The sequence below is a fragment of the Podarcis bocagei genome (assembly GCF_964188305.1).
Source record: "Podarcis bocagei genome assembly, chromosome: 13".
Lineage (NCBI taxonomy): Eukaryota > Metazoa > Chordata > Lepidosauria > Squamata > Lacertidae > Podarcis > Podarcis bocagei.
Genome location: NC_138138.1, coordinates 30,616,339 through 30,638,241, shown reverse-complemented (window position 1 = coordinate 30,638,241; position 21,903 = coordinate 30,616,339). Strand labels below are relative to the sequence as shown.

Here is a 21,903-nt window from a genome sequence, read left to right as displayed (position 1 = left end):
CTAGACAATGCCACTGAGACCAAATAATCTTTTTCAGATGGTAAGCAAATTGAATTGCATATTTTACATCAGTGCATAAAAAAACCTTAAATGCATCAATAACATTTATTATTAATTTACTAAAGGAGCTCTACATTACATTTGTTATTAACGTAAATGAATTCCTGATTTCAACTCTATTTTTATTCAAGCCATGGCTTGGGGTGTTAAGTTTTTAAACATCTGCCAAGACGCTGCCTTTAACACCCACTTCTTGCAGAAACATAAGCAAGTGATAATGGTTATCTTAATGTCTCAAAAAGGTTCACCTATTGATTCCTGCTAACCAAACTGCTTCTGAAGGTGAGGTCAGGTTTTCAGAATTGTCAATAAAAATAGTTTTGAAACTGTAGTGATGTGGAAATGCGGGGCTGGCAAGGAGCGTGCAGCAAATGAATTACATTGCAAATGTGCTGAATTTCTGAAAACTTGGCTATTTGTAATAGAGTAACAGTGTTGATTGCTTTATTCTACTGTAGCACCCAAATCCTCTTTATATATGGAATCATAAGGCAAGAGAAACGAAATGAATGGAAGTGCCTGTAAGAGAAAATCAAACTCATGTCACTCAGTTTATCCTTCTGGGATTCCGAGAGCTGAAGAATCTGCAGGTCCTTCTGTTTCTGGGATTCCTTGCAATCTACATTGTCACCATGGCAGGCAATCTTCTCATTCTTGTGCTTGTAGTCAGTGATCAACACCTTCACACCCCCATGTACTTTTTCCTTGGAAACCTATCTTGTTTAGAGATCTGCTACAGCTCAACACTCATACCTGTATTGCTTACCACTCTCTTGTGGGATGGAAAGGTCATTTCATTTGAGAGCTGCTTCCTGCAGTTATTTTTCTTTGGCTACTGTTTGGGTGCAGAATGTTACTTGCTTTCTGTGATGTCCTATGACAGGTATTTAGCAATATGTAAGCCACTGCATTATGCAACCTCTATGAACACCAGGAAGTGTGTCCAACTAGCAGCCGTGTCCTGGACAAATGGTGTCATAGGCATTTCCATAATCATGGCTGCTATGCTGCAGCTTACATACTGTGGCCCCAATGAAATCGATCATTACTTCTGTGATTCTGTGCCACTTAAAAAACTTTCATGCAGTGACACAAATTTGGTAGAGCATGTCAATTTAACTTTGCTGTTTATATACACTATGCCCCCATTTCTACTGACTCTAGCATCCTACATATACATTATAAGGGCAATCTTAAGAATCTCATCGACCACTGGAAGGCAAAAGGCCTTCTCCACATGTTCCTCTCACCTCATTGTTGTTTCAACTTACTATGGCTCTTTAACAGCTGTGTATCTCTTACCAAAGTCCTCTTCAATTAACAAGGCCTTTTCTCTTTTGTATACAATTCTTCCTCCTCTAGTAAACCCCCTCATATATAGCCTGAGGAATAAAGAGGTAAAGAGGGCCTTCAGAAAGGCAAAAAATAGGATAGCAAATTTCAAAATATTTCAAAATGTGCTAGCTAACTTGTTTAGCGTTAAAGATTAGTGGGGGGGGGAATAGGAAGACCAGGGAGGGAGTTGATCAATACTGCCCTGCACCTGTAACCTGATGTGGGCACAACTTGCCACACCCAAATCTCATCCAAATCAGTTTTTTGGGGGGCAGAGCTAATGTGTAATTAGGGTTTTTTAAACCCCTGACTAAACATACAGTCAGGAGGGACATGGAAGAAGGAGATGCTGATTCTCATCCACTGCCACCTGACTGAGAACAGACCTGACTTGGTCCAAGCCTGGATCTCTCAAAATTGATCTGATTCAGTTCAAGATTCAGTCTTTGGGTCAATCTGGCACAAAGTCCTAGTGATCAGATTCAATTGAATCTCTGTGAATTGAATTAATGCGTGTTGACGTGCGGGTCCTTTTGTACTCAGAAGAGGGTAGAATGAGGGTGGATGGAACGGAGTGGGGCATGCATATACGTGCTCTGCTGATATGGGGTGGGAACAGAACCCCCTTGTGAAATTATATATATATATTCTCCTTCCCACTACTTTGATGGTGGTTTTGTTCCAAATGGAGATTTATAATGCCACATACCACAACACTCTTTACATCAATGGACTAGCTGCTGTAACTTCAGTCCAGCTACAACTTCTTCCCCTTTCTAACTCCAGAAGGAAGAGCTTGGAATGGCTGTAGAATGTTCTTCACAGGGAAATACATACCATCATGTTCATTTTTTAGGTGCCAGGCTAAGACCTTTTCATTCGCTAACTAAGCTAGCCTCTGTGATACTGCTAACCTTTTAGTGTGTATGTGGTTGCGAGGGGAAGTAGGTTTTGCCATTATTGTGTTACTAGATTACCATTGCATTAAAAATATTCTGACCAATGGATGTTTATAAATAAGAAGAAGGAGAAGAAAATAAGAAGAGCCCGGCTGGATCAGACCAAAGGCCCACTGAGTCCAGAATTCTGTTGTGGATATCAGATCCCTGAATTATACTCTCAATAATCAGGGAACAGAAGACTCTGTCTTAAATTACATACCTCCACCTCTGTGTATCAATTCCGTATTAAAGATATTAAAGAAACATAGAAAACATAGCTGGTGATGTTTCATTACAGATCTCCATTAGTCAATCATCATTTTTTTGGGAAAAGACGAGCCCCCAACAGGCATACTTCACACATGCTCCATTTCCCCAAATACAAGTGGTTTATTTTTGGATGTTATGTTAGTTGCTTGCTAATTATTGTGGTACCTTGGTACTCGAATGGCTTGGCTCCCAAACAAATCGGCTCCTGAACATCACAAACAAAGTAAGTCTTCCAGTTTGCAAATGTTTTTCGGAAGCCAAATGTCTGATGCAGCTTCCGCTTCAGTGCAGGAAGCTCCTGCAGCCAATCAGAAGCCACACCTTGCTTTTTGAACAGTTTCAGGAATCAAATGGACTCCTGGAATGGATTAAGTTTGACAAGCAAGGTACCACTGTATACATTTTTGTGAGTCATTTTGTTATATTGTATGCTTTTAAATATTTGGCAATGGAACATTTCAAACCTTGATGGGATTCACTGAGAAAGAGAGGCTGGTGTCCATGATGGAGTTGACCATGCTTTCCCACACACCACTCTATAACTCAGGAGTGAGTAACCTGTGGTCCATCTCATCAGTATGTTGCTTGACTCCATCTCCCATCATCCCTGACCATTGGCCATATTGATATGCATGAAGGCAGTTGGAGGGCATAACTAACACCCATTCTAAAATTTATCAGATCTAAACTGTAAACTTAAATTATTCCACATAATACCCTATAGTTCCATTGGAAAAGAATAGCTGATACCAGTACTAGTTGCCAATCTAGCAGTTCGAAAGCATGTTACCTTCCCGGCGGGAATGTAAACGGCATTTCTGTGTGCTGCTCTGGTTCGCCAGAAGTGGTTTGTCATGCTGGCCACATGACCACATGACCCGGAAGCTGTACACCAGCTCCCTCGGCCAATAAAGCGAGATGAGCGCCGCAACCCCAGAGTCGGTCACGACTGGACCTAATGGTCAGGGTCCCTTTACCTTTTACTAGTTGCTAGGGAGTAAGAGTGTGAGAGAAAGTTGGTATTCATGCCTGCTTATGGGCTTCCCAGATGCATCTAGTTCTCCACTGTAAGAAATTGGATGCTTGACTAGATGGATGTTTATGATATCAATGTGAGAGACCCAGCATATTTCTAAAGGAAATGGTTCCAGATAATCAACGGTCCTCTCCAGAGCGGATTTGCAAAGATATACAAGAGTTGCAGAAGGAATCAGCAAAAAAATTATATTCCTTTCCCTTCTGTTAGTGGCAGCATTTCAAGAACAAAATCTAGTTTACGGAATTCTGGATCTAACTGAATAAATTGCTAGGAATTTGGCAGTCTTGATTATTGTAACTGAGTCTATTAGTGTGGTTTTCTCTGACGACACTGATGGTGACTAGGGGCTCATTTTTGAAGGCTCTGATATTTGAGATTTGGAGAGAGATAGTGCATTACTAATTAACGACCCTTCACCTGAGGATCATAGGGTACCTTACACTATAAAACAAGAAAATATATAACATAATAACAAATGAAACAATGCCGTCTGCCCCCTGTCCCCAGTTTAAAAAGCCATGGATTGTTTTCATTAGCCAAAGACTCAAGAGAAGAGAAATGTTTTCATCTAGCACTTAAGATATGTAATGAAGGTGCCAGGTGAGTAGGAAAGGTAAGGGAGTTGGCTCTGGTTGTATATATCAGAGGTGGGGAACCTACAGCCCTTCAGGTGCTGCTACTCCCCTCTCCCCTGATGCTTTGCCATGCTGACTTGGAACGATGGGAGTTCGAGTACAACATGATCTGGAGGCCCACAGGTTCCCTAACTCTGGGGAATATATAAACTAAGCAGGCATTACAGAGACCACAAGTTTCCAGTACTCTCTCTTTGGAAACCTGAAAGTTTAAAAGATTCATTGTTGTATAACAAAGGAAGAAGTTTTTGAATACTGGAAGAGGAAATCAATGTTCCTTTTCCTCCTTCCAGAAAGAACCCTGTATAGTGAGCTATGTATGGCTTATAACTTCATTGTGAACTACCCACCCCAACTCTAAGCCATGATGCTATGTTTGTGCTCAAGCAGACCAATTGCCCCATTCCACCTCCCAATAACACTCTCAGTATTCCAGACATCTTAGAAACTGAGCATAGGTCCTTGTTGGGTTATTATTTAAACCTTCCCCCCTTTTGATTTAGACACTAATATATGTGTGCCTATATGGTAGCTCGTAGAAGTATGAAAGCATTGGCTTCTGTTTACTGTGACCTTATTTTGAAACTGATAAGTACAGGGCCACTAGTATTTGGTATTAGAAGAACACAATTGTTCCTAATATTTTCTAATATGTGATGATATCACATAATATTCATAGATATTTTTACATGGAGTGTGAACAAAAGAATGTGTTAAGTACCTCTATCCCAGATGAATGAGGAATTGAAGTTTATGGAAGGTCCAATTTCTATTATTCGTTGGTCCTGGAAGAAAGCTGTACCTTTTCTATTCTTTTCCAATGTTCATGATATTTGGCCTACATTTTCTCAGTTTCTTGTGTAATTTCTGCATCTGATGGTTTCACATTTCTCGTTTCACCAACAAGGCGAAGTCTCCCCTTGACTGTTATTTATTCTTGGGGAAACTAGGTGGCCTTGTAATAATTTATTAGCAGTGGTTTCAGAGAGATTGCCAATTATTAGTTATGAACTCCAGTGAGAGTTCAGGCAAACAAAATGAACTTAGAATGAAATAACATGGGAACGTTGCATTATTAAAGGAAATCCCTGAAGATGATCCTTTGGTCCAATTCACATAATGTGGGTAACCTACTTCATTTCTCACCATTTGATTGGGGATTCCGAGCTGAATTGGTACACTAATTTCATTCTGAAACACTCTGTTTCAGTGGGATTCTGTCAGATTCCATAATGACCCCACCAGTATATTTTGAGTATAGACATGTTCTTAAAAAGTTTAAGGTTGGAAGATTTTCAACTTCACTGCCATTTTGTTCAAACTTCATGTGTATTAGGAAGGGAAAAACAAAAAATGGAGATAGAAAAAGAAAGAAACAATTGGATTGAAATTGAAAATCAAGTTTTGTACAGGAAAAAGAATAGGAATTTGTGTATTGGAACAATAACCTTCACAAGCATTATCCCCTCTCCCTTTAAAGTTGTGGTGCCTGTTGGTCCCAGAGGAAGAAGCAATCCAAAGGGTAGTGAAAACAGTGAAATAGGAAGAGGATGAATTCTTGAAAGGAACCTTAGCAGAAACCTCTTACCAAAATACCCATAAAGCCTGGAACCGATGTTGTTTGGAAAAGGCTTTGGATAACTATTTAGCTTTGAACCCCTAACTCACAAAATGGCCTTCTAAAATCTTCCCCGTGGCCTTCCTGAAAGATTCCTTCACATCTTTGTTTCTCAGGCTATATACAAGGGGGTTAATTAAAGGGGGAAGGACTGTATAAAAAAGAGAAAATATTTTGCTAACGTTTCTCATTGCTTCAGTTCTTGGTATCACATATACAATGATTAATGCCCCATAGAACATGGAAACAACAATCACATGAGAAGAACAGGTGGAAAAGGCCTTCTGCTTCCCAGTGGTGGATGGGATTTTTAAAATGGCAGCAATAATATATATGTAGGAGATCACAGTCAAAAGAAAAGGGGGGAAACTGAACAAGAAACCAAGGATTAGGATGAAATATTTCACAAGGCTGGTGTCACTGCATGAGATTTTAACCAATGAAAGAGATTCACAAAAGAAATGATCGATTTCATTGGAACCACAGTACCGTAGTTGCCATATCAAGACCAAGGTTATGGTGATCGCCACAATGCTGTTGATCCAAGAGCAACTGACCAGCTGGATACAGAGTTTACCATTCATAAGAGTTGCATAATATAGGGGTTTGCATATGGCTAAGTAGCGGTCATAAGACATCACAGAAAGCAGATAACATTCTGTGCCAATCAGGAAAGCAACAACAAAAAATTGTGTGTGACATCCTTTAACAGAGATGGTTTTGTCTCCTGTCAGAAGACTGGTCAGCATCCTGGGCAGGGTGGTTGAGCTGTAGGCTGCTTCCAAAAAAGACAAATTTCCCAGGAAGAAGTACATAGGTGTGTGCAGGTGATGATCAGTCACTATGAGAAAGACCATGAGGATATTGAAAGCAATTGTCAAAATGTAGATCCCCAGAAACACAAGGAACAGAAAGATGTGCAGATGAGGGAGATCTTCAAACCCCAGAAGAATGAACTCTGTGATTTCACTCAGGTTTCTCTGCATTGTGTATTATCATCAAATGCTACATTCTGAAAGATAATTGGAAAGTGATATGAAAGTGATAGCCATTATACAATAGTTAAGTACCACTGAGTGAAGTAATGGAAGGGAGAAAGATTCCATCAACCAAGTCTCTGAAAAAAATTACACCTCTCCTGGGAAGACATGTGAACTAATGCTAGTGTACTGGAAGAAGCAATGATCACCATTGTCAAAGTAATGATTCTTCAAAATTAACTTTGTTGGACTGGTCATGTTGTGCTGATGCCTGATTATTATACGATATACGATACGATATATGATATCTTTATTGTCATTGTCCCTTGCGGAACAATGAAATTGAAAACTACATAAAACTACTACAAAACTACATAAAACTACTACAAAACTACATAAAACTACTACAAAACTACATAAAACTACATAAAACATTCAAAAACCCCTAAAAACTCTAAAACCCCATTTTAAAATACACTATACTACTATTGTCTTCCAAAGCAACTACTCTACTCTGAACTTTAAAAGGTAGGCATGATGCTGGTGGTCAACAAAAGAGTTTGAACAGCTCTCTCAGGGCAAATCTTAAAAAATGTAGTATAAACATTGACAACTGAGAAACACTGGCCTGCGAGCGCTCCAATTGGAGAACAGCCTTTACCAAAGGTGTCATGTGTTTTGAAGACACTCGAACTCAGGACAAAAGGGAGAAAAGCACTAAGAGGAAGGCACACTTGGCAAACTCTCACCATTATCAACTCCCACCCAGAAACCTATGTCCCCACAGTGGAAGGACATGCGGATCCAGCATTGTCCTCCACAGTCACTTACAAACTCACTTTTAAAACTGTGTCTGTGGAAGACAATCTTACTCGGCTACAAGTGATTGCCAAAGAAGAAGAAGGAAGGAAGGAAGGAAGGAAGGAAGGAAGGAAGGAAGGAAGGAAGGAAGGAAGGAAGGAAGGAAGGGAGACCTAGCTGATTGTTAATTTAGGCCACAACTTTACTGAGAAAACACAAGTAACACTGACCAGTAAATGGGACACAGCATTGACCAGTAAACAGCCTGACCAGTAAATGGGACAGAGCATTACAAGTTTCCTCTCATTATACCATAATGTTAATTTATTGCTTTTATCTGAATGACTGCATTTTGAACAAGAAGGCAGCATGCTGAATTTAGTAGGGGTACTCAGTGGAAAAAATAGAGCAACTGTGGGCTAGCAGGCTGCTTGATAGAATCTTGATTTAATTTTCATGCAATGCTTTGTACAATTGAACAATGGAGGAAAAATATGGGAAATCTAGGAATGCTGAAGGATCATCCTTATCCACACTTCCTGAACTAATACATGGATCAGGACATACATAATCCTTTGGATTTCATATTTTTCTGAATTGTACAATATCATTTTCAGCTATGAAAATAAAGTCATAAAAATACCTGAAGGCATTAAAATTGGTATTTCCAGATAACATGTATTTAAAAATGCATACGTACGTTGCAATACGTATTTAAATCTATTTCATTTTTATTGTAAAAAAGGGTGGGGACTATGAAGGACCACACAGAAATAATCAACTTTGAAAATAAGACCATAGCATAAAGAATTCCAAAATCCTAAGAGAGAATTAAGTGAGGAAAGAAATCAGAAGTATATCATTAACTTAAATATAATTTGGTGGTCTTCTGAGTTTGGCTGTCTTGATGTTTGATATTGGTTTCATCTGGAAAAATTGATAGAGAAATGCACTTTAGTCAATTTGGGGATTATAGAGCTTTGTATATTGAGCAATGGCAGATAAGCACTGAGATGGAATATGCAGCTTCCATCTTGGCAGAAGTAAGGCGACTGGGAGACTTGAGTTCTGAGCTGGCTGATGGAGTTAGTTTTTCTACTTGGGAACCTATTGTAGGAATAACTGTTGTTGCTGTCTTGGATATTTTGCTTGTATATATACAACCACAGCCAGTGTGGTGTAGTGGTTCGTAATCTGGGGAACCGGGTTCGCATCTCCGCTCCTCCACATGCAGCTGCTGGGTGACCTTGGGCTAGTCACACTTCTCTGAAGTCTCTCAGCCCCACTTACCTCACAGAGTGTTTGTTGTGGGGGAGGAAGGGAAAGGAGAATGTTAGCCGCTTTGAGACTCCTTCAAGGGAGTGAAAGGCGGGATATCAAATCCAAACTCTTCTTCTTCTTCTAAGCCAGCCACTAGTGCCCATGACTAAATTAACCTATGGATTTCAGTGGAACCTAAGAGCCAACCCCAGAAGTCATCAGTGGTCTCCCAACCAAAGAAAACAGAGAACATTCAGTGCAGCCTCATACTTCTAACTACTGAATAAAGTGAGGAATTGAGAACCACACGTTAATTGCAAATTTTAGTTACTGCAGATGATCAGCACTGAATACAAATACCTATATTGTGAAGGAATGAGGAGCTGAAGTTTGCATTGAGTGCAATTTCTGAGATGCTGTTCTTGGGAGCAAGTTGTAGAGGACATTTTCTTCTATGTCCATCTTCACAGACTTGATTGGAAGTTTCTTTCTCTATAGCTGCTTTATTTATTTTAGCATCCCATGGCATGCTTCTCAGGGTTTATCAGAAAGAAGCAGTCTCTAGATGGTTGTTATATATTATTATAAATCAAAGGTAAACATACTGAGAGATAGGGACTAATTGTTAGAGAGGGAACATTAGCTTGAAATCTAGACCAAACTCACATGGGGATCTTGCATCCCTGGTGTCAGATGTGGGGCACTTTGGGGACTTCCATTCTTAGAAATGTTCTTTAATGAATACTCAGATTTTATCAAGGGAAATAAAGCCCTAACTATTTTCCTTCTGCAGATGTTGATTTGGCCACTTAAATAGTAAGACTATTTGAGTGGGATTGGTGTTACTTTATTATTTTTTTAGTTAGCCTTGTGTGGAATGTATTGAAGTACCTTTGTGGGGGTCAGGGGGCAGTCAGGTGGAGGGGACTCCCTGGTTCTGAATGGGTTAACTGTTCCCCTGAAGGACCAGGTGCACAGCCTGGGAGTCATTTTGGTTTCACAGCTGTCCATGGAGGTGCAGGTCAAGTCTGTGTCCAGGGCAGCTGTCTACCAGCTCCAACTGATTCACAGGATGAGACCCTACCTACCCGCAGACTGTCTCACCAGAGTGGTATATTCTCTAGTTATCTCCCACTTGGACTACTGCAATGTGCTCTACATGGGGTACCTTTAAAGGTGACCCGGAAGCTACAACTAATCCAGAATGCTGCAGCTAGACTGGTGACTGGGAGTGGCCACCGAGACAATATAATACTGTTCCTGAACAGTTGGCTCCCAGTACATTTTCGAGCACAATTCAAAGTGTTAGCACTTTTAAAGCCCTAAGGGGCCTTGGCCCAGTATACGTGAAGGAGCTTCTCCACCCCCATCATTCAGCCCGGACAATGAGGTCCAGCTGCAAGGGTCTTCTGGCAGTTCCCTCACTGTGAGAAGTGAGGTTACAGGGAAACAGGCAGAGGATCTTCTGGGTAGTGGCTCCTGCCCTGTGGAATGCCCTCCCTGCAAATGTCATGGAAATAAAAAACTATATGGTTCTTAGAAGACATCAGAAGGGAACCCTGTACAAGGAATTTTTTTAATGGAATAATAATAATAATTTATTATTTATACCCTGTCCATCTAGCTGGGTTTCACCAGCAACTCTGGGCGGCTCCCAATAGAATATTAAGAACACGATAAAACATCAAACATTAAAAACTTCCCTAATGTCTAATGTTTTACAACTTATTATGTGCTGTAAGCTGCCCAGACTGGCTGAGGAAACCCAGCAGATGGGTAGGGTATAAATAATAAAATTCTTATTCTTATGTTCGTGGACAAATGCTGGTTTCCTCAGCCAGAAAGCGAGATGAGTGCCAAAACCCCATAGTCATGTTCAGAGGTCCTTTACCTTTCTTTTTTTTTAACCTTTTTTACTCATGCAATTAGGAATCCTGAAATTTATGCTGTTAAGACTCCTAATCATGTGAAAGGACCTCTATGCACATACAGTTGCACATTTGCAGATTCATTGTAGTCCTCCAAATGAAGTTACATAATTCAGTCTCCACCTCCCCAGAATGATACTGATTGGTGAGCGAAAATCGGCTACTGACCATAGTTTCTTACAGCAGATGACCATTGTGAAACAAATGAGAAGGAAATGATCTTATAATGTAAATAAGGCAAATGGAATTGAAAATGGTATTTCAAAGTGGGAGGAAGTCATGGAACAACTTTTATAACTTATTAAAATAACTTTTATTGCTAGAAAATGAAACAAAAGTTTGTGTAATGGAGAACAGAATGTAAACTTTATTAGAAACCCCCCAAATTCCTGCATGATCCTGTTCCTAAGGGGCACAAAGAAGTCTGAGATATGCCTCTGAAATCAGTCTGCACATACTATAGACAAATGATATCTGTGGGCGGAAAATGGTGAGAGTAAGAGAGACTGGATATTTTCCACTCTTCGGTATTTTTTAAATGCTTAATCAGAAATGTTTTGGGAAATGAAAGGAAATTCACCTCTTTTAGAAAAATTATTTTATATTATTTTCTTCTTCATTTGAACGGTTGGGTGTGTAAGAACCACTAGACCCATCCACGTTTCCATCTCTTTTTTGATTTTATATTGTTTCATTAAGAAATTTCAGCTATGTTGATGACAGGAAAATTCCCTTGGAGTACAACTCATGATTGGGGGCTCCTTTCATGAACAGATTGGTGTACATATAGCAAAATAAGGGTGGCAATTTCAGCTCTGTTTCACAGGTCACAAATCAGTCTCTAACGTCACATACCAGCATGCAAAAGTAACACATATGCACATACTCTTGTAGATGTGCATATTCTCAAGCGACACATACAAACTTCATTGCAAATGTGCTATGCCCTACTGCCAAGCTCTGGATCCTTCTGGCTCTGCAGTTTGTCCTCCTGCTATTGCTGTCAGTTCACTTGCCATCTCTGAGTGAGTAATGAGAGAGCATAGAAAAGGGCAGTAACCTTCACAAGCATTACCCCCTCTCTCTTTCAAAGTTGTGATGCCTGTTGGTCCCACAGGAAGAAGCAATCCAATGGGTAGTGAAAACACTTACATAGGAAGAGGATGAATTCTTGAAAGGAACCTCAGTAGGAACGTCTTTCTCAAATACCCATAAAGCCTGGAACCGATGTTGCCTGGCAAAAGGCTTTGGATAACAATTTAGCTTTGAACCCCTAATTCAGAAAATGGCCTTCTAAAATCTTCCCCGTGGCCTTCCTGAAAGATTCCTTGACATCCTTGTTTCTCAGGCTATATACAAGGGGGTTAACTAAAGGCGGAAGGACTGCGTAAAAAAGAGAAAATATTTTGTTAAGGTCTCTCATTGCTTCAGTTTTTGGTGTCACATATACAATGATTACTGCACCATAGAACAGGGAAACAACAATCACATGAGAAGAACAAGTGGAAAAGGCTTTCTGCCTTCCAGTGGTGGATGGGATTTTTAAAATTGAATCAATAATATATATGTAGGAAATCAGGGTCAAAAGAAAAGGGGGAAAACTGAACACAAAAGTCAGGATTACACTGGTATACTTCACAAGGCTGGTATCACTGCATGAGATATTGACCATTGCAAGAGAGTCACAAAAGAAATGATCGATTTCATTGGAATTGCAATACTTTAGTTGCAACAGCAGGATCAAATATATAGAAGTAAACAAAATGCTGTTAATCCAAGAGGCACTGGCCAGCTGGATACACAGCTTACCATTCATAAGAGTTGCATAATAGAGGGGTTTGCATATAGCTAAGAAACGATCATAAGACATCACAGAGAGCAGATAACATTCTGTGCCAATCAGGAGATCAAAGAAATATAATTGTATATGACATCCTTTAAAAGAGATGGTTTTGTCTTCGGTCAATAAACTGGTCAGCATCCTGGGCAGGGTGGTTGAGCTGTAGGCTGTCTCCAGAAAAGACAAATTCCCCAAGAAGAAGTACATGGGTGTGTGCAGGTGATGGTCGGTCACTATGAGAATGACCGTGAGAATATTGAAAGTCATTGTCAATATGTAGATCACCAGAAAAACAAGGAACAGGAAGATCTGTAGATGAGGGAGCTCCCCAAATCCCAGAAGAATAAACTCAGTAATTTCACTCTGGTTTTCCTGCATTATAGTTGTCATCAAATGTGTATAACAAAGTTATATCATATCCTGAAATACAACTGAAACATAAGATAAGTAAAAGGTATTTGTAGTCATGAATTTTACAGATACCACTGAAGGAAAATGTGGAGAAAGTGCAGTATGACTCAGGGATGTTTTGCAGGCTATAACATTTCTGAAAGCTCATAATGCTAAAAGGTCCGTGGAGTGAACAAAAGTTGCTCAAAAGCATACCAGCATGAATATATAAATAGGTACCACTGTGGCAGGAAGGTAAATTGTGTCTCTGTGTGCTCTGGCTTCTGCCACAGTGTTCCATTGTGCCAGAAGCAGTTTAGTCATGCTGGCTACATGACCCAGAAAAGCTGTCTGTGGACAAATGCTGGCTTTCTTGGTCTGAAAGCGGAGATGAGCACCACACCCCACAGTCAAATTCGACTGGACTTAACCGTCCTGGGGTCCTTTACCTTACTGCACTCCAGACTAATCGGAACATGTTGCATTTAGCAGGAATACTTATTGGTATACTGGTAAAATACTCATAGAGGCTTGCAGGCAACTTGATAAAATCATGATGGAGAGGGAGGAAAATTGTGAAATCTATACATACAGGGGAAACAACCTTATTCACAGTTACTGGACTAAAACAGGGATCAGGACATAAGTATACTTTGGAGTTCATAATTTCCTGAATTTTGTAATACAGAAAATAAATGAATGTACCAAACTGCATTAAAATGTCTAATCTTTAGAACACGTGTAGAAATGCATACATTAAAAATATCTATTTCAGTTTATCTTGTGAGGTAGATGTATTTAATTGCAAATTTTCATACAGTATTCTTTTATTAAATGCAAATGAATGTGATATTGACATATAGTATCACAGGAATAGCCATTCTTATTTTTGCCTTCAGTGCTCTACTGGTATATATGTAAATAAATCAATGGTCATATTAGGAATGGGGGGGATCAATTCAGTTCACATTGAAAGGCAAGCATACACAATTTGTAGTTTCTGAAACAATGCATGGATCAAAACACAGCGATGCATTGAAATTTGCACTTCTCTGGATCTTGCAATAATACAGTTCTCCAGCCAAGTCATATTTCTAAAAATGCATATACATGGGGAAAGTGTTCATATAAATCCATATATTCATGAAATAATAAGCAAAAATGTGTTCCATTAGGGGGAACTGATTTGTAAAAAGAAGTAACTTAGGCAAATTTGCATACAAATATATGCATATTTTGAGATATTTATACTAAAATCCTAGTGAACTTTTATGAGGACTTAGAAGAATTTCAGAAACCAATGTGGGAATTTGGAAAACTGACCTTCGAAGTGGGAAAATGGCAACTTGAGAGAAGCCAAAATTCACAGATTTGCTCATCCCAAATTCCAACTGGCCATTGGTTAGATCCAGATTAAGTGAATTGAATTTAGTTCCCATTGAAAACTATGGATCTTATTAAGCCATGATAAGTTTGACCCATTGATTTCAGTGGAGGAGTCTACCCCAAAAGCCTCCAAATCTTTCTCAAACAAAGAAAATGAAAGCATTCAGTGCTGTCACAGCTTTGCTACTCAAAGCAAGCAGTTCACAAACACTCATTTATCACGGCGCTTCAGTTCCTGCAAATAACTTGCACTGAGTGTCATTACCTCTCGCATGAATGAAGTTTCTTGTAAGCTCAATTTCGAGCAGCTTTTGGTCTTGGGAGCAAGATGTGCACTGTGTCTTCTATAAGCATCTCAGTAGACAAAGCTTGCCTTCCCATAATTTCTGAATTCTGTTTAGTCTGCTATGGCTTGTTTCACATCTTAGGCTATATATATATATATATATATATATAGAGAGAGAGAGAGAGAGAGAGAGAGAGAGAGAGAGAGAGAAAGTTTCTATTTGGTTATTATTTATTATTAAGCATAAAAGGTAAATATCTTGAGAGATGCAATAATAATCTGAGAGGGAATGTAGGTTTCAAAGCTAGACGGAAGCCACATGGGGATACTGCAGGCCCATAGTCACAGAAGTAGGACACTGTGGGGATTTCCCTCATTCAGAAATATTCCCACTCCTTTCCTAAATGTTCAGAGTAATTCTTCTTTTAAGTACTACCTCTTTTACTTTTACTTAATTATAAGGAGCAGGGAAGGCATTTGGGCAATATACAGCTTAAGGCCTCATTGAAAAGTAAGGCAATAGATGTCGTATTGACCTACTGTTTTTAAAGTGAATTGTTCATAAGGGTATGTGCTTTTCGTTTCATTAGACCTTTTGGCAGTGCAGTGCATCCTACTTTTTATGTTTTAATTTTTACCCACATACTGGGTAAAATGAATTTCTGACATGCCTAGTGCACTGAACTGTGGTCATTGACCCAGACCAACTTGTAGCTGAAACCAGAAACAATATGTAAACCAACACAAAGCCATCCTTTTAAATTCACTCTTCTCTGAATTTTGCAGTGCAGTTCAACAGCCAATTAATCTGCACACAACTGCATACACTGAGATAAAGTGTGTATTGGGGAAGATAAAATACATAATGCATTATATTAGGAAAAAATGCCTGAAAGAAATCAGTAAATTCGCAAACAGAAATGTGTATCTCTGGAGAAACGTGCATCAAAAGGCTTCCATTAGGATTCCCCTCCCCCCACTCAGAAATTGCTGCAGGTGTGAAGAACTGGATTTAAGATTGGAAATATGAAAAAAATAAGAGAAACCAAAACTGGTAGATTCATCTATCTCTATCTACAACTGAACCATGGTAGGGGATAAGGAACCAAGAGAAGTGAAACTGGCAGATCCGTTTATCCCTAGACATCCATAGGATTTATTTTACTTTATTCATTTATTTCAAAAGATGTACATACTGCTGGATTGCATTAAAATCTCAAAGTGGTTTTCAGCAAGAATGAAAACAAAAATTATCAGTAAAAACAGATAACTATTTAAAACTTTTTTGAAAAGTAAAAGCAGCAGTATACTAAAATCCAAATTAAAATCCACATGCCTGGATATATTGGCCTAAAGAAAAATGTACACTAAAGGCACTTGCCTTAAGTCAATAGGCAGAGAGTTCAAAAGTGTGCATGAATCTTATGAAGCATTTTTAGCAGGCCCAGTTTTACTGACTGATGCAGTTAACTGGACATAGATGGAGTAAGGTGATGTCACAGTTCAATTTATCCCAAGCTTTATGTAGCTACACCTTGAAGTAGGCCTGGTAGCAAATTGGCAAGCAGTGCAGGTTCTGAGCAGAGGTGCTATATGCTGATAGGGTAGATATTCAGTTGCATTGTAGAGAACCTCTGGGAAAAAAACTCCATCAATGCTTCTCTTCAGATGTAGCACTGAAACCACTGTAACACTATACCTCCAATTACAGTTACTCAGAGTCAATCCAAGAGGATACCAGCATCTGAAGAGACATCAAGAAGCACAAGCAAAGTCCCAATCCCCCCATTAACTCTCTGTGCCAATTTCTTAAATATATATGGCCACAGTGAACAGTTACACTGAAACGGATGCTTGAAATCAGGCATTGGCAAACACGGCCCTCCAGCTGTTTTTGGAGTACAACTCCCACTATCCTTAGTTAACAGGACCAGTGGTCAGGGATGATGGAAATTTAATCCCAAAACATCTGGAGGGCTGAGTTTGCCCATGCCTGCTTGAAAGTAACTTTCAAGCAAAAACTTTCAACTTCCATGACTTCCCTCACGCAACTAGTTTCTTGCTCTCACATGATAATGTCAGAAACTGAACAATCAGACATTTATCCTCCACACCCATACAGCTTTATTTCTTGGAAGAAACGAGCTATCAGTATTTGGAACCAAGAGGCACAAATTTCCCTTCCAAAATTTTCCAGCAACCTTTCTCAGAGCCTCTTTGACATCTTTATTTCTCAGGCTATATATGAGGGGGTTAATTAAAGGAGGGAGGACCATGTAAAGTAGTGGAAATATTTTGTTAAGGTCTCTAATTGTTTCATTTTCTGGTTTGAAATATGCAATGAATATTGACCCATAGAAGATAGAAACAACAATGATGTGAGAAGAACAGGTGGAAAAGGCCTTCTGCTTCCCAGTGGTGGATGGGATTTTTAAAATGGCTGCAACGATATATATGTAGGAGATAAGGGTCAAAAGAAAAGGAGGAAAACTGAACACAAAAGCCAGGATTAGAATGACATATTTCACAAGGCTGGTGTCACTGCATGAGATTTTAACCAATGAAAGAGATTCACACAAAAAATTATCAATTTCATTGGAGCCACAATAATGTAGTTGTGATATCAAGACCAAGCATATGGTGACCAACACAAAGCTGTTCATCCAAGAGCAACTGACCAGCTGGATACAGAGTTTACCATTCATAAGAGTTGCATAATATAGGGGTTTGCATATGGCTAAGAAACGATCATAAGACATTACAGAGAGCAAATAGCTTTCTGTACCAATCAGGAGAGCAACAACAAAAAATTGTATGTGACATCCTTTAACAGAGATGGTTTTGTCTCCTGTCAGGAGACTGGCCAGCATCTTGGGCAGAGAGGCTGAGCTGTAGACTGCTTCCAAAAAAGACAAATTCCCCAGGAAGAAGTACATAGGTGTGTGCAGGTGATGATCAGTCACTGTGAGAAAGACCATGAGGATATTGAAAGCAATTGTCAAAATGTAGATCCCTAGAAAAATAAGGAACAGAAAGATGTGCAGATGAGGGAGATTCCCAAATCCCAGAAGGATGAACTCTGTGACTTCACTCAGGTTTCTCTGCATTGTGGTTGACATCAAATGCTACATTCTGAAAGATAATGGGAAAGTGATATGAAAGTGATAGCCATTTTACAATAGTTAAGTACCACTGAGTGAAGAAATGGAAGGGAGAAAGATTCCATCCACGGTGTCTCTGGGGGGGGGGGAAATGCACATCACCTATATTATTTATGCAAATTGATTTTCTCTGGAGTTAGAGATCTGACGGGGACAAACCTTGTTATGCTGAGCTCGTATTTTGCACCATTTGTATACGGTGTCTGTTTGATAATGTGTGGTTTGCTATGCCTAATAAAGGATATTTGATTTTTTGGCCAATGTGCTGGAAGAAGCAAAGGTCACCAGTGTTGAAGTAATGATTCTTCAACATAAACTTTGTTGGACTGGTCATGTTGTGCGGATGCCTGATTATTGTCTTCCAAAGCAACTACTCTACTCTCAACTTAAAAATGGTAAGTGTAATACTGGTGGTCAACAAAAGTGGTTGAAAGGCTCTCTCAGGGCAAATCTAAAAAAAAATGTAGTATAAACACTGACAACTGTGAAACACTGTCCTGCCTTTACCAAAGGTGTCATCTGTTTTGAAAATGCTCAAACTCAGGACTTAAGGGAGAAATGCACCAAGAGTGAATTGCATTTGGTTCCCATAACTAAATTAACCTATGGATTTCAATGGGACCTAAGAGCCAACCCCAGCAGTCTTCAGTGGTCTCTCAACCAAAGAAGCAGAAAGTATTCAGTGCAGTGACATATTTCTTACTTCAGAACAAAGTGAGGAATTGACAATCACACATTTATTACAAAGCTTTAGTTCCTGCAGATAATTAGCACTGAATGCAAATACCTTTATTATGGATGGATGAGGAGCTGAAATTTGTATTGAGTGCAATTTCTGAGATGCTGTTCTTAGGAGTAAGTTGCATAGTCTGTTTTCTTCTATCCTCATCCTCACAGACTTGATTGGAAGTTTCTTTCTCCATCGATGCTTTATTTATTTTAGCATCCCATGGCATGTTTCTCCTCTCAAGCATATCAGAAAGAGGAAGCCTCTAGCTGGTTATTATATATTATTATATTATATATTATTAGAAATTAAAGGTAAACATATTAAGAGATAGTGACTAATTGTCAGAGAGAGAAGATTAGCTTGAAATCTAGACCAAACTCACATGGGGATCATGCATCCCTAGTCACAGGTGTGGGGCACTTTAGGGACAACCATTCTTAGAAATGTTCTTTAATTAATATTCAGATTTTATTAACGGAAACAAAGCCCTAGCTCTGCATGCATACAATATGCTGTTGATTTGGTGACTTAAAATATAAGACGATTTGAGTGCAATTGGTATAACTTTCAGGTAGGTAGCCAAGTTGCTCTGACGCAGTTGAAATATATAAAAAGATTGTCCAGTAGCACCTTAGAGACTAATTAAGCATGTTCTGGGTATAAGCTTTCATGTGCATGCACATGAAAGCTTATACCCAGAATATACTTAGTTGGTCTCTAAATTGCTACTGGTATTACTTTATTCGTGTGAGTTGGCCTTGGGTGGCATGTATTTTTCATTCCGCGTACCTTTTCTCCACTGCTCTGCATCCTCCCTTTTGCTTTTAAAAACCATATTTCTGCACTGATTTCTTTAAAAGGAAAAGGGATTTATTTATATTTATTATTATATTTATTTATATTATATTTATTTATTGGTTTTCACATATTACAGTACAATACAAATGTACCAAAGCCAACACCATTTCTCCCCATCCCCCCATACATTTACCTTTATATCTCCTCAATCCATCATATTATTCTTTTCTCCCTTCTCCCACTTCCCTCCGCCCCCACTTCATTTCCTCCACATTATACAATTTACAATATACAATTTACAATTTACAATTTACAATAATCTTTGCATTCTACAGTCTTCTCAAGTCATCTATATATTCTTATTATCTTTCCTTACTAATTTTTCTTCCATCCACTACTTCACATTTTAATCTAGGCATATTAGCATATCTTTTTTGAGCAATATTTTGCCATATATTCATCAAAACATTTCCACTCCTTTTGTAATTTTTGATTCGACTGATTTCTTATTACAGCAGTTAATCTTGACAAAATTAAATATTCATTTAGTTTACAAATTCATTCCTCCTTTGTCGGTATGGTGTGTGATTTCCACCTAGCAGCAATCACTATTCTAGCAGCTGTACTTGCATATAGGAACCCCCCCCCAAAAAAAAACACCAACGTGTTATCTCTTCATCTATCATTCCAAGGAGATATGTCTCTGGTTTCTTTGTTACTGATATTTTCAACATCTTCTTTAGTTCTTCATGTACTTGACATGCCTAGTGCACTGAACTGTGATCATTGATCCAGACCAACTTGTAGCTGAAACCTAGAAAAGTATGTGAACCAACACACAGTCATCCTTTTGAATTCACTCTTCTCTGAATTTTGCAATGCAGTTCTCCAGCCAAGTAATTTGTACAGAACTGCATACACTGAGATAAGTTGCATATTGGGGAAAATAACATACAGAATGCATTATATTAGGGGGAAATGCTTGAAAAAACATGTATATTCACATACAGAAATGTGTGTCTCTGGAGAAATTTGCATCAAAATGCTTCCTTTAGGATTAATTTGCCCCTCCTCCCCACAAAAAATTGCTGTAGGTATGGAGAAATGAATTTAAGATTGGGAGATAATGAGAAAATAAGAGAAACGAAAACTGGCAGATATCTACAACTGAAACATGGGAAGTGATAAGGATCTGAGAGCAGTGAAATTGACAGATCCGTTCATCCCTAGACACCCATAGGATTTATTTCACTTTATTCATTTATTTCAAAAGATGTATTTATTGCTTGTCAGGAATGAGTTGTGAGTGTTAGCAGAGATAAGAGTCTGGGAATCCAGCCATTTTTACAGAGATTTATTGGTTTCTTCTCTCTTTTTACAAGAGCTCTAAGAGTACGTCTCCATCATGGTGAGTCAGTTGCCTCGACTGAGGGAACTTTCGATTTTCCCCTGCATAATCCTTTTCCTAAGCCCAACCCCCTTCCTTCCTCTCTGACAAAAGTGGCTTGGCCCCGGAAGTGCCTCCCCCCTCTCAGATTCATTGCCTCCTGACAGCCTTTCATCAACTTCCTCATCCGAGGAATAACAGCTACTAATTAATGGAGGTTTCTCTCGGTAAGTTCCCTTTCTCTCCCCCTCCTCTGCCTCCAATTCCCTGACATTGCTGGATTGGATAAAAATCTCAAAGTGGCTTTCAGCAAGAATGAAAACTAAAATTATCAGTAAAAACAGATAACTATTTAAAGCTTTTTTAAAAAATAAGAGCGGCAGTATGCTAAAATCCAAATTAAAATACATATCAATATTCCACATGCCTGGATACATTGGTCTAAAGGAAAATGTTTTTGGCAGGTGCCAAAAAAAGAGTACAGTGAAGGCACCTGCTTTAAGTAAATAAGCAGAGAGTTCAAAAGTGTACATGAGGCTTATGAAGCATCTTTAGCAATCCCAGTTCCACAGACTGATGCAGTTAAGTGGGCATAGATGGAGTAAGGTGATGTCACAGTTCAATTTATCCCAAGCTTTGTGTAGCTACACCTTGAAGTAGGCCTGGTAGCAAATTGGCAAGCAGTGCAGGTTCTGAGCAGAGGTGCTATATGCTGATAGGGTAGATATTCAGTTGCATTGTAGAGAACCTCTGGAAAAACAATCTATCAATGCTACTCTTCAGAAGTAGCACTGAAACCACTGCAACACAATGCCTCCAAATATAATTACTCGGAGGCATTCCAGAAGGATACCTTCATCACTAGTATCAACATCTGAAGAGACACTAAGAAGAACAAGCAAAGTCCCACTTCCCTGATTAACCCTCTGTGCTAATTTCTTAAATATATATAGCCATAGGAAAAAGTTACACTGAAACAGATGCTTGAAACTTAACTTTCAAGCAAAATGTATTATAATGTTTTCAACTTCCATGCCTTCACCACCTAACTAATTTCT

The 21,903-nt window shown here is 39.0% G+C and overlaps 4 protein-coding genes and 1 pseudogene across 5 annotated transcripts in view; 1 reads left to right on the top strand and 4 right to left on the bottom strand.

The window, feature by feature from the left end:
* LOC308571684 (vomeronasal type-2 receptor 26-like) overlaps nucleotides 1–21,903 on the bottom strand; it is a gene marked incomplete at both ends in the record, with an annotated part of 363,060 nt that overhangs the window by 207,395 nt on the left and 133,762 nt on the right. The window lies entirely within an intron of this gene.
* LOC308570646 (olfactory receptor 10A7-like) lies at nucleotides 678–1,550 on the top strand (the record flags this gene model as incomplete). The annotated part of the gene is made up of 1 exon (XM_081165559.1): nucleotides 678–1,550. The coding sequence occupies exon 1, from the start codon at nucleotides 693–695 to the stop codon at nucleotides 1,548–1,550; it is 858 nt and encodes a 285-aa protein (XP_081021685.1). The 5' UTR covers nucleotides 678–692.
* LOC308570645 (olfactory receptor 2AP1-like) lies at nucleotides 5,940–6,884 on the bottom strand (the record flags this gene model as incomplete). Its single annotated transcript, XM_081165558.1, has 1 exon — nucleotides 5,940–6,884. One exon carries the CDS (start codon nucleotides 6,882–6,884, stop codon nucleotides 5,940–5,942), a length of 945 nt encoding a protein of 314 aa, XP_081021684.1.
* On the bottom strand, nucleotides 12,141–13,085 carry LOC308570644 (putative olfactory receptor 2W6 pseudogene; annotated as a pseudogene). Its single transcript has one exon. The product of its transcript is annotated as a putative olfactory receptor 2W6 pseudogene (transcript).
* On the bottom strand, nucleotides 16,863–17,876 carry LOC308570643 (olfactory receptor 2AP1-like; the record flags this gene model as incomplete). Its single annotated transcript, XM_081165557.1, has 1 exon — nucleotides 16,863–17,876. One exon carries the CDS (start codon nucleotides 17,874–17,876, stop codon nucleotides 16,863–16,865), a length of 1,014 nt encoding a protein of 337 aa, XP_081021683.1.